The 13,785-nt window shown below is 39.7% G+C and overlaps 1 protein-coding gene across 1 annotated transcript in view; it reads right to left on the bottom strand.

Moving 5' to 3' along the window:
- Positions 1-13,785, bottom strand: part of Nachralpha6 (nicotinic acetylcholine receptor alpha6) — a 332,523-nt gene that overhangs the window by 196,439 nt on the left and 122,299 nt on the right. Inside the window, exon 3 of the mRNA XM_078191877.1 lies at positions 11,276-11,320. Within this exon, the coding sequence (XP_078048003.1) occupies positions 11,276-11,320 (45 nt within the window). The remainder of the gene's footprint in view (positions 1-11,275; positions 11,321-13,785) is intronic.

The raw sequence follows: 13,785 nt of genomic DNA, 5'->3' as shown, positions 1-13,785 counted from the left end.
ATAACGCCGCGCAATGCACGATGCAAATAACACGGGATAGTATCTGCCCGCGGCCCTTCGACAATTATCTATTGTCGTTTCGACTCCTTTATCCGGAGCTCGCAATTAACCGCTGTCTTCGACGAACGTTTTACGCGAGAACGCCGAGTTTAAATTCGTTCGCAATTACGTTCTCTCACAGTTTTCATGGATTTTTATCGCGTAGCTAGGAAATATAATTATTATAATATTTTATAGGGTTATATAATTATTTAAAATCTTATTTACTGTGGAAAGTAATTCTAGGATAAAATAGTTTTGGGTAAAAATTGGTCAAATTTGCAGGTCAATAACTTTTTTGAAAAATCATCGTAGGATAACAAAATTTTTTTTAGAATTAAAGCTTGAAATCTCTACTTTAGCACAGTATTTTTGCTTTTTAATTCCGTTAAATTCTCGCTATTACAACAATTTAAATGCGAGGCCATGTTTATCACATTGAAAATTGCGATTTTTGTCACCCTAAAAATTGCCAAGTTTGATGAAATGCACGGACCTTGTAAAATTTTTCTCAGAGATGCCGTTTAGTAGAAATTTAAGTTCGATCCTTTCCCTTTAATTTGAGATAAAAGAAAGTGCGCTGCGATTTTTTCTCGCAGAGTTACAGCACTTTAAAGTGACCCTTGCATTATACGACGATTTCTCACGGTTTTGTCGACGGAGATGTAGGAGGTAGTTTAAAGTACTGTAACTTTGCGAGAAAAAATCGCAGCGACTTCGTTCGGCCCTTAAATTAAAGGGGAAAGTCCAAATTTTAAGGTAGTCCAAGTGGCGTCGTCGAGAAAAATTTATCCGAGTCTGTGGAAGGCGTTAAAGTTCGCCCTTTTTCGGTACCATGAATGTACGTTCAGATTGAGGTTTTCAGGATATTTAGGGATGCATGACATTGAAAATTAGAATATAGTATTGTAAACTAGAGGCTTTGAACTGTAATTTGTAACAATATTCGTAGATTTTAACAGAATTTCGATTTATCAGCGAGGGTACATAATTACAATATTTTATAACAATTTTATACTTTATACACTGCTGGGAAAAATTTATGGAGAAAATTAGGATAAAAATTGACCAACTTTGACAGACAATAACTTTGTGAACAATTAACGTGGGACAACGAAATTTTTTTATAATTAAAGCTTGAAATCTCTACTTTGACACAGTTCCTCTAGATTTTAATTTCGCTACACTCTCATCGCTACAGCAATTTAAATATGACGCCACGGTTCTCATCTCAAATTAATTCATTCATTAATCCCCCGTGTTATTCCATCGCGCAATTCTGGGCCCAGACGTCCGACGAACAAAAACGCGTCCCCGAAAATCGGCGGAAATCGCTATGCCAGAATTTTTTTCGGCGAAAGAGATTGAAAGCGCGCGTATTCAGCCGTAACCCGTTCGGCCGTTTCGGGCTGTCGGACTATCATATCTCCGGCCGTAGCCGTCCCCCGACTCGCGACCGCGAGCCTATTGTACAATGTACTATATAAAAAAGAGCGAAACATTATTTCTCTCTATTTTTTTCGTCAACGGACGAATTCGACGGGTTTTGTACGGCGACGGGTAGCGCAGACCTCGGCGAGGTCTTCGCGCCGTCGAGCGGCCCTTTTCCGCTCGCACAAAAGCGCCGCTGCCGACGGGACGATCTTCGCCCGTCGCCGTCGGCTCTCACGGAATTAACCACAATTATTCTTCGAATATTTCCGCAGCACTTTTGTGCGGTACGGGGAACGTTATCCGGCCGAGCGGAATACAAGCGAGAGCGACTCCGCTGTGCGCGAACGTTTTTACGCTCGGTACGCGCATCGCAGCGCAGAGCCGACAGCCGGCGCGCGGATATCGTCAAAGACAAGCTTTTTGTGCGACTCGATGTTCGAGGAAATTTACGGTGAAATGGGGAATTTTTTATTCGGTATTTATCTTCTTTTCGTGGATGGAGGAATTTATGGTGATATTTGTGATTATGTGATGATGATACTGTTTATATTAATTTATCATGATATTAAGTAATTGAATAGTGAGAAATGTTATAATAGTATTATATAATAATATTAATAAATTGGATAGTAATAAATGTTAGAATAATATTATCTTAAAATTTTAATAAATTATATAGTAATAAGTATTGTAATAATAAATATAGTATTAATATTGCAGTAATATTAATAATGGTATTAATATTAACTAAATAAAAATTACATTAATTATAAAAATGTTGCAATTGTTATTAATTTCGAAGGAACAAGAGTTCCCGCAGCAGCATCCCCATTGTCACGTGGTGAACCGAATGCGAACGTAGGGGAGGGGGGAGAGGGGGGGCGTGGCGTGGTCTTCGTCCCGCGCCGCGTTGAATTTTTTATTAACCAATCCTGTACAAGTTTAATAGAAAATAGAGCGCGAAAAAAGCGACTTCCCAACAATATCCATTACTCGAATGCTCGTCCGGGAGGATCACCAAGAGGTTTCTTTGGTTTCCACCGCGATGGTGGTCGAGAAGGGAGGTGGAAGGAGGGAGGAGGAGTTCCCAAGATGTTAAATTAGTTTTAAAACAATAATGGTTGAAAGTTATACGGGAGACGGCCACCTAAGAAATAAAGTAGGTGTCATTCACTTGGATAATTTAGTATCGACCATAAGGAGGGACCCCGTCGCGACCACGTGGTTTTACAAGGTGGAACTGCGACGATCTTAAACAAATTTTATAAATTATGCAATCTGAAACTTTATTTTAATAAGAATTGTTAGAAACGTTTATTATATGATAAGAGAATTTAAAATGTTTTTTATAATATACTACTATAATATAGTATAATACTATATACCGTATAATAATATACATATACTGTATTCTATATATTCTGCATATATATTCTATAATTCTAATTAATGCCAAGAACTTTTTTCACAATAACGTCTATTATGCAATATCATATTTATAATATCGACATCCTCTTAACGAAAGAGGTCTCCGAGACTCGAGCTAGGGAAACGTCTAAAAGACGAAGCTTCTCCGTACGAAACGAGCTGCTTAATTACCCATTTTCTTGGTCACGTAGAACGACAGCCGTCACGCATCTGTCACTTGCGAAATAGCGGAGCGCAATAATTAATCCCTAGCCGCAGCTGTCGCTTGGCGAAGACTGTCACGTAATTCTCGCCGCGTCGAACGCGTTCGTTTCCTTATACGTGCGTTAATAAATTTCACATTGATAATTGTTCCCACATAATAGCAATTTTAGTCGGTCGAAATATTTTGTTTTAGCTGTTCGTAATAAATTATACTATACTGTTCTGACTATACTATGCTATGCTATACCATACTATGATATACTATCCTGACTATATTATGCTATGCTATGCTAAGCTATGCTATACCATACTATACCATTCTATACCATACTATACTATATAATTCTGACCATATTATGCTATATTATGCTATGCTATGCAATACTATATTATACTATACCATACTACGCTATATTAGTCTGACAATACCGTGGTGTGCTATGCTATATTGTGTCGTACTCGTATTGTATCGCCTTTTCAAAACTTTTTTTGCGGATTCGGTACATTAAATTCGAAACGGTTACCGCGGATTACGCTCGCATCGGTTAGCGACCGTTTAACTGCGCGTTCTCCCGCACTTTTCACGGTGGCCAGGACAGAAATAACCGGGGAGCCCTATTCAGTCGCCCTCGTCCGAGGATGACTTACAGCAGTTTCAACAGGTACCAAAGTTCCACAACCAGTTGCCGTTCCGTTTTAAACGGGAAAGACACACGGTCCGAATGTCTCTCTGTACCACTTTGTACACCTGGCTTTCTGTCCACGTGCACGCATCTCTCTCTCTCTCCCTCTCTCTCTCAATTTTTCTCTCTCCCTCCCTCTCTCAATTTCTCTCTCTCTCCCTCTCTCTCTCAATTTTTCTCTCTCTCTCTCCCTCTCTCTTGCTCTCGCTCTCTCGCTCTTCGCTTGCGTCCATCTCGGGACGCTGAATATTTCATAGTATCCCCCCGCATTTGAATCAGGGCAGCCGTGTCACGTTTCCAGCCTGGCTTCGAAATTCTATTTGGCTTAATGCATTCGAAAGTCTTGATTAGCCACGTCAAAGCGGCCGACGCCGCGCGAATTAATATCCACCACCACCACCGGCACCCTTCCGCGGAACGGCCTCGTTAACCGGGAAGATCCCGCCGTGGAAATTTAACACCGGAATGTCTAAGAAACATCGAAGATTTCTGGTCGAGGATGTGGCGTTTGACCTTGATGGGAACTTGACGCCTGCCAGCAGTGACATGGCGTGACGGAAGGGATATGGTCGGATGTCACGTGGTTTTTGGGATGATCGTGAATGCGCGCTTTTGGAATAGATTTTTTATTTATTGCTTTATTAATTCTTTGGATTAGTAGACATTTTAACTGGGAATTTGGAATGATTTTTTTACGTTATAGTGTCTTTATTTAATAATAATAGCAAAATTCATTCTCTACATGTGAAATTGAGTCGCGACGTTTTTTTTAAAATTCAAACTTTGATGGTTAATAACTCCGGGAAAAATTGATGTAGGATGATGATTCTTTTTTTAAATTAAAGCCTGAAGTCTCTACTTTAAAACAGTGTTTCTAGATTTCAAATTCATTACAATCTCATCACTGTAGAAATTTAAATATGACGCTATGTTTCCCACATTAAAAATTGCCATATCTGTGACATTAAAAATTGCGAAGTTTGACAAAGTGTTCTAACTTCGCAAAATTTTTTTTGAAGCTGCGGTTTCCACTAAAATTAAGTTCAATCCTTCCCCTACAATACAAAAAAAATTTCACCCTGCTGCGATTTTTTCTCGCAAAGTTGCAGCTATTTAAAGTAACCCCTTTATTCCAAAAAAATCTCTCAAATCTCTGACTATTTTTCTTCCTATTTCTAACAATACTTATTAACAACAAAATTCACTGATTTCGTCAGTCAACGCAATATTATTCAAATAGAACTTCAAACAAAATTCTTCGAGCGAACTTTTATTCAAATAAATTCCACGAACAAACTTTTGCTCAAATAAATCGCTCGAACAAACTTTCATTCGAATAAAATCCTCGAACAAAGTTTCATTCAAATAAAACTCTATAATAATATAAATCAAATAAATTGTTCTAGTGAAGTGCCACTCGACTGATCAAAATAATCATTTAAACAAAATAAAATAAATTCAAAAATATTTCTAGGACAATAATTAAAAATCGCAAATAAATATTTCGAAAATATTTCTATAAATAATTAATACGTCGATTTATAAGAAAATCTCCCGAAGACAGCAATCAAGAAAAGAAGATTTCCGAGTATTTGTCTACAGTAAATGCTTCTTTACGACACGATTTTTTACGATTCGGAAAATCAACTGAAATAAACGTCTGGGGGAAGGAAGGAGTGGGGGGGTAGTAAAAGTGTCGCGGCATTTTTCACGGCAGTCGGCGTTCAAACTTCCTGCGATATTACACGGTCGTTCGTCTGAAATGTTATCTCGCTTCAAACACGTCGAGATGTTAACCGAACTATGTTTGTTTAAGCTCCGTGTTGTGTTAACCCTTTGCGGTTGTATTAACCCTTTGCTGTCTTGTAAACCCATTGCATTCGAAACTATGTCAATTTGAAATCTGAAATATGTTTTCTCATTTCTATTTTTATATTATTTATGGCGATTTATTTATCTATGAAATTGTTGGCGAGTATAATAATTGCAATATTAACAATTTTTTAAACAAAAACGAATCTGATTATTTGAATAAAATAAATCCGATAATTTTAAAAAATTGATAAAATTAAATGAATAATAACTAACATAATCTAGACTGAAAATTGACATAGGACCGCAAAGGGTTAATAGCTTATTATCCAAGCCAAAAATCGATCGAGTTTTACCCTTCCGGCCGGATGAATTTGAAACTTTAAACTCCGTCACCTTTTCTCATTTTCTGCCCGCGAACCTGATTCAAACCCGGCCGCTAAATTGTTCAAAGTTTCACAGTATATGTCGGTATATATATCCTCTTCCTAGTCGATCTAATAGTTGTTCGAGCTCGGAAAATCTTCAAAGTATGTCGAAGTGGGGTAGAGCACTTAGGCTGCTAGGGAAATGACCTTTTGACCAAAGTTAAAACGACCCTTGAAATATTCATTTTATTCGATTACTGTTTCTTAAACGATGTTCTTTTCTTATTATGTTATATTGTATTTATTGAATATGGATGACAAAATTTACAATTTACAAAAAAAATACATTAAAATATAGAAAAGGACTAGAATATAGAAATATAATTAATATAATATAGTATGGTATGGTATAGTATAGTATAGTATAGTGTAGTATAGCACAGTATAGTACGATTCCGTCGCACGATTAAAAATTAGAACAAAAAAAGTGAAGCATCGTCGCACGACGATTCGAATCGCAACTTTTAGGTTAACGCGTCAATTTCCCGAGCTTTTCCCGCAGCTCTTCGCAGAGCTGAAAATTCGAGGTCGGCTTTTCCAGCCGGGGGACCCATAAAATATTTCTGCGCTTTTCCCCTTACCCGCTGTACGGACACCGGTGCCATGGAAATTTTCCGCGGAAAATTTCCAGGCGGTAAAATACGAGGACGGTCGATCAGAGCCGCGAGAATTTTCGAAGCGTTTCGAGTTCGCGAACTCGTATCCCCCTTCGCTTCTCCACCATTTCACCCCCTTTGCTTCCACCATCGCGAAACAGCCCCCCCCCTCCCGCCTCCTCCTCCTCTTGGCGAAGACGACGCGTTTTCGTTTCGCGCTATAAGCCGTGCAACGCTCGAAGTAGTTCGAAAGCACTAGGGTTATGAATAATTCCTGAACGCTGTAGATTTTACAATCTGAGAAACGAGTCTCGCGGAGTTTATGGTGTCGTTAGGCTAAACACTGCACGATTCCTTTGTTCGCGCGTTGGTAGGGTTTAAGAGCCGGCGACCGGTCGTCGATGACCCAGTGATTTTTATCGGAGGAAATTTTTAGAAATCGATCGCTTCGAGGCTCGCGCAATTTTATTTATTCATGGAATATTAGTTTATTTATGGTATATTATTTATTTATTATGTATGGTATATTATTTATGTATTATTTATTTATTTATGGTATATTAGTTTATTTTATTTTATTTGTACGCGAATTAAGTGGCGTAGGTCGACGAGGAATACGCTGAAGCGACTTCGATCCTCGTTTATTTTAATTATCTGAAAAGGGGTGGGGGTAGAAATACCGTCTTAACGCTACGAAAAATCGAGTTGTTTTCAGTTTGTCAGAGTTGCAAATTCGTAGGATGTTACGTCGACGCGATATCTTGATATTCGGAAATGTTAGGTTATGTTCAAGATTTAGGTTATGTCGACGGTTTAAGGGACCGCCGACGAAGTTTAAAAACGTTGCTTTATTGGAGAGAGAGAGAGAGGGGGGGGGGGAGGATATCTGGAAAAGTTCCTTTTACGGTGCTCGCCGGAGCTACACGGTTTTTTCGACCCTGGACGAAGGAAACCGTTTCGCGAAATCTCCGGAAACCGTGCGCCGATTTACTTGAAATTTTATGGAGATGCTACTCCGGCGCGGAGCACTCCGCGATGCAGCGTACGATTCTTTTGATGCGTTCATTATTTCATTTTCCGCGAGCATTTCGGGTCGACCCTTTTTTGGGAGAATTGAGAGAGCTGTTCTTGGTCTTTGCCGGGAATTATAGCCGCTTTTATGGTTGTTAAAATTTTCGAGAATGTGCTCGCTTGATTTTAGGTTATTTCTAAAATCTAATCTTAGTTATTATTATTTGTAAAATCTAATTTTAGTTATTATTATTTCTAAAATCTAATTTTAGTTTACTTTGAACGATTTTTACTTTGAAATAATTGAGGAATAGAGGTTAGGGTTATGGTTATAGGTTAAGTTTGTCGATTACTATGCAACCCCTTGGTAACTGTACCTTTATAATAATTTTAGTTGCATTTAAAGACAATATTCAATGTAAAATACTGAATTTGGTTTTAATATTTTTTTATTGTTACTGTAATTAATTCTTATTAATTTACACATTAAAAAACAATACCCATTACTACGTCATCGCATTAACCCCCTCATTCTCCTCCAAATTTAATCACCCTCCGCGGCGAACATCTCGCGCGCCGTTACAAATAAAACAAGAATCCCCGTTTCCCGTCGTCGACGCGTTAATTGCCCGGGAATGTTCGAGAAGTTCGCGCGAGAGAACTCGTCCGTGCGCGACGCGGCCTGTCGCGCCGAGTATCTGGCAGAAGCTGCGAGAGTAAACTTGCATTAGCCGGCGGAAACGCGTTTTTCGCGGGGGACGCGCGACGTTGGAGAAAACAGGCGCGACGAGGGGGAGAGACGCGGCATATCCGTCGGAAATGTTTCGAAGGGGCCGATAATAAATAATGCACAGCATCGCGAAGATTCTGAGAGTATACGTTCCTTCGCAAATTCAAGACGCGCTACCCTTACGCTTCTTTGTCAATCGCGGCTCGGCTTTTAATCTCGATCGCTGTGCTATCTTTTTCTTTGGGAGTGTAGTATTTATTTGAAACTGTGCCGCATTCTTCGCCCCTTTATCAGCTCTATTACCTTGAATGGTCATAGTGTATCGCGAATAACGTTGTCGTTTTAGAGTCGAGGATTTACGAGCCTCGTAGAGGCCGTTCATTGGTCTCAGTGTTGATTCGCGAGAAACAAGGTCGCCGTTGCCTTTCCGCGGAGGCGTCAGGTTCTGTCAGGTTACGGAGACGCCAGGAAACGCGGCGGAGTCTTTTCATCTCGACCGAAACCGTGGCAACGGAGAGGATACAGGAGTGCATCGTTCTGCTATCACGATTTTCTCAAATCCTCTTCTCGCCCCGGCAGCCGCTCTTCCCCCCTCCATATACCCCCCTCCGTATACCCTTTTACCGTGTTTCGCCCTCTTCTACCAATCATATCTGGCAGCCCACCTTCGCCGGGTGATCCACGTCCCAGGCGCGCTCGGCTCCAGCGTGAAAGAAAATGGGAGAAGAGTGATTGGAGTTCGCCGAGTCAGGCGTAATGCACGCGTCGCCTTCTGCGACGGTGACACGGCGTCCAACAGCGAATCTCCGGCTCCCTAGCCGATCCTACGGATGTATCAATCTCGACGATACGATTCGCCGGGCGACAAGTTGTCGGGCAGGCTTTGGGTGATACGCTGTTTAGACGCTTGAGGGTAGTCGGTCGTGACAACTCTTTGCGGATGATGGGGTGTTTTGGATGAAGCGATTTTTGGAGTAGAGTATAGTTATGTATAGTTGTATTCAACTACATACAATTATGTACAATTCTATATAATTGTATAGAGTTATCTATAATTTTATACAATTCTATACAATTATAGACAATTTTATAGACAATTTCATAGAATTCTATAGAATTTTATATACAATTTTATATACAATTATATGCAATTGTAGACAATCATTTTTTTCTTTTTTTAAATAAAAAGAATCGTTTCGCGTTTTTCCATCTCTGCACGGCGGATCAGTCACGATCGGTTTCGCCGCGGCGCGACGGAAGTTTCATTTGTCGCGTTCCGGATCAAGTACGAGATTTTTCAATTCCGCGACAATATATACGAGAAACGCCCCTCTCTATCCCCTCCCCCCTCCCCTCTACCGCGAAGCAGAGAAACCACGGCACCGCGACACGTGGCGAATACCGCGTTTCCATCTTTATGCAAATGCCCGGATCCCGCGGTACAGGCTGTCGCAAAAACGAAATGCGGTAAAAAAGGGAAACAGACCAGAGAGCGAGAGAGAGAGAGAGAGAGAGAGAGAGAGAAAGAGATAAATAGATAGTTAGAGAGAGATAAATAATGTATAGTAATGATAACGTAGTAATGTATAGTAATGATAAGTAATGGAAGAGGCAGATTTGAGAGAGAGATGAGAGAGGGACAAAGATGAGAAATAGAAGGAGGAAGAGTGAGAGGGGGGGGGGGGTGCGGAGAAAAACGTTGCCGACTAATAGAATCGATTTTTCATTTACATCGCGCCGTTCGTCGGCCGCGCGTCGGCTGACCGCCGAAGCGGAAACGCCGGAGTGGTTGTCGGATGCCGGTTCTTCCTCGCCCCCCACTCCCTCCCCTCCCCGCCCGTATCGGTTCTCGCCCCGTTGCCGCGGCGCGCGGTTTTCTTCGGTTTCCCGTCGAAGGTGTTCCGCGTTGCTGGATCGATTAGGTGGGAAAACGAAAGCTGTTACTCTTTTTTTTTTTCGGTCGGAGTCGTCCATTTGTTTCCAAGTGGATGCAATTTCCAGATAGGACGACGGCGGGGGGGGGGGGGGTGGCGCCCGTTTCTTCGCGGCCGACTATGTACAACCCCTCGCAAAAGTATTCGAACAACTGGCTATTTGATAAGACTTTTCTACGTTTGTTGTAAATCGTGTAAAAAATATTGTTCATTGACATCAGTGAAAATTATTTTATTCGGTTTTGTTAATTTTTATTTGTTTAGTTCGATTAATTTATGTCAGTGCGAAATTGTTGAATTTTCGCTGTATAAGTTATTTCGCAGCTGTATTGTTGTTTGTTATTAATGTAGCAGAGAAAATGTAATATAACACATTTGTTTGTTGTTAATGAATTCTTAGGACGAAAGAATTATATTTATTACGTGGCAAGCTTGAGTTTAATGTTTATATTGTTGCAAGAGATCGCCCCTAGGTTATAAGAATTTTTTTATCTTTTTTTAGCGAAACGTTTGCCGCGCTTTCGTTGACGAGAAACATCGTCCAATCACAATTCGCCTGGCCGGAATAGAGCGTTCGCTGCGCGCTGTATTTTTATTATTGCGTCGTCGCAAAAGTAATTTCAATTTTTCGGAATGGACGAAAGTAACGGCGGTTTTCGAAATGGACAAAAGTAATTTCGAAACAAACGAGAGTAATCTCTCTTTTCGAAATGTAATGGATAAAAGTAATCGCAGTTTTCCAAATGGACGCGGTTCTTTCAAACAGATGACAGAGAAACGGAAAATTACTTTCGCGACACTCTTTAATTAATTAATGAAGCTTCCTAAGAGATTGAAGAAGCAATATTATAGTAATAATTTTAACACGGCAAGTCAACCTTAAACAACAAATATCGTCTATTAATTTCGCATTAAAAAAAGACTTAAAACCTTACGAAACACCCTAATATTTTATTAATATCGTTGATCTACTCACCAGTTTGAGCCACGCGTTCGTCGTCAATATTTGATTCTTCTCATCCTGAAACAGAGCGAAACAGCCGGTTAATAGTCGTCCAAATAACAATTGTTCTCCTCGATGCAACAACGCCAAGATAAAAAACAAATATTCTATTTAGCTCCGCCAGTCGGATTTCGAGTGTGTAGAATTTCCACGCTCTTTTGTGCGCGGCACCCAATTGTTTTTCTACATTTCAGTTCCATTTTTCGTGCAATTTCGATAGATCCTCTTTTATTTGTATATAGTATATTTCCTTTCTGTACAATTAACCCTTCGTAGTCGACCAACGAATTTCAAATGGAAGCAATTTTAAATGGAAATTCCAAATTTTTGTTCAAACTTACAACAGTGCTTCGAATTGTTGTAGCTTGAAGCAGTTTTTAAATATTATGGCATTGTATTTTGCGATTCGTGCAACAGGGAACAGCTATTAACAATTTCCTAAATATATGGAAATTTATTAAAAAATATTTTAAGAAGTGGAATTTTTATTTTTAGCGGCGCTTTAGAGTAGTCACTCGACTGCAAAAGGTTAAGTCATCTATTTCTAAGTTCGTTTCCATTAAAATTGAGATATTTAAAGGTTATGTCATCTATTTTTAAGACTAACCTATGCTCGTTTCCATTAAAATCGATATATTAAAGGGTTGGATTTAAAAAAAAGAAAATTTAAGAATATATTTTGTCATTCGAAAATCTACTAAGAAAATAATAAAAACGGAAGTCTCGAAAATCGATTATTCGGAGCGCTAATAAAACGACCAATCAGCAGGTGCCAAGAGTTGGGTACGTGAAAATGATGAGAGGAGCGCGTTGGCGCGGTGTAGAAGGGCGAGGGCGAGGGCGAGGGCGAGGGAGAAGAGCAAGGCCAGCAACTCGTAAAATTCATGCGAAAAACTGGGGGGAGCCAATAACCGCAAATTGCCAGTGCAATCGTTCGCTTTCCAGTGCTCTCTTCCTGCACTGAGGGAGGGAGGACGCCCTCCACCGCAGCGCCTCGTCCAAACTTCAAAGTGATTTATAAATCGAATATACACTGATCGTTGGCGTCAATCGACAAACCGCTTTGTACACCTACGACAGCTGCGAACCAATTACGGCGACGTCTCTGCCAATGTCCATGATTTGGTCTGCTGTGAAAGTCAGAAATGGTGAAAAACGGCGATTTTGCTCTACTGTGAATGTCACTGTGTTTTTCTGCTGTAAATGTCGCTATTTTGCTCTACTGTGAATGTCACTATTTTGCTCTCTACTGTGAATGTCGTTGTTTTATTCTCTATCGCGAATGTCGATATTTTTTACATTTTTAACCATAACTTTATTAAACTAAATTTTTATTTAACACATTACTAATAGTTTTTTACAATTCTCAGAGCCTCGCGATTAATTTTTATATATTTACCAATTGTCAAGGTTTATCATTTCATTTTGCCAACTGTAAAAATAACCTACAAGGTACCCAAAAACCGTATCTTCTCTCCGGCAATTGTCCACTTTTATTTATCAACCCCGAAGGACAATTATACTAATATTTACTATATAATATTTCCTATATAAAAATGAACCACAGGGCTCAAAAAATAATGTCTTCTCCACGCTGAAAATACATTTTGAATTTCAACTTTCGCGACATTTAAGGAGACATCGCTGCTTTTGGCGCGTTTCACCGGGCTCTTTTCTTAAAAACCCTTTCACATCGGAGGTCGAGATCCAGTTCCGCCCTCAAGGAGCGTTCTCTGCAAACTAATTAACGCGTGAAATTTATCCTCTTACCGGAATGTGTTGTTCCACGGCTTTCACAGCCGTGGAACCATGCACGTTCGCGTCGTTCGTGTTCATTGACTAGGATCAATGTTTACGCAGTTTGCGTAAACCGCGCGCGGTAACCGTGGGGTTTTATTTGATCGTCTTGAAGTGTTTGCGACAAACGTGGGCGGTTTTGGAGTGAACGAGAAACGAACGAGATATCGGCGGAAATGGGACGTGGTATTAATGGAAGTCGAGGAGGCTTATTAGTGTTTAATTTGTATTGTTTAATTTTAAAATTGATTTGCAGGTTGCTCGAGAAATTGTAGAGAAGATTTGGATCGAAATTGGCTAAATTTGATCCACGATAACTCCGTGAAAAATTGTTGTAGGAGGATGAAATTTTTGGTGAATTGAAGCTTGGAATCTCTACTTTAATATAGTATCTTTGGTTTTTAAGTTCGTTGTTTACTTGCTATAGTAATAATTTAAATATAAGACCATGTTTGTCATATTGAAAATTGCCATATTCGTCACACTAAAAATTGTAAAGTTTGACAAAGTGCTCTAAATTTACAAAATTTTTTTTGAAGCTGTGGTTTCCACTAAAAATAAGTTCGATCCTTCCCCTACAATCTAAAAAAAATTACACCCTGCTGCGATTTTTTCTCGCAAATCCACAGCTTCTTAAAGCAACCCCTGCACCCCCCAAAAAATCTCTCAAATCTCCGACTATTTTT

This window comes from Augochlora pura, chromosome 10 (assembly GCF_028453695.1).
Source record: "Augochlora pura isolate Apur16 chromosome 10, APUR_v2.2.1, whole genome shotgun sequence".
In the NCBI taxonomy this organism is placed as follows: Eukaryota; Metazoa; Arthropoda; class Insecta; order Hymenoptera; family Halictidae; genus Augochlora; species Augochlora pura.
Note: the sequence above shows the minus strand (reverse complement) of the source record. Positions and strands in the feature narration are given on the sequence as shown.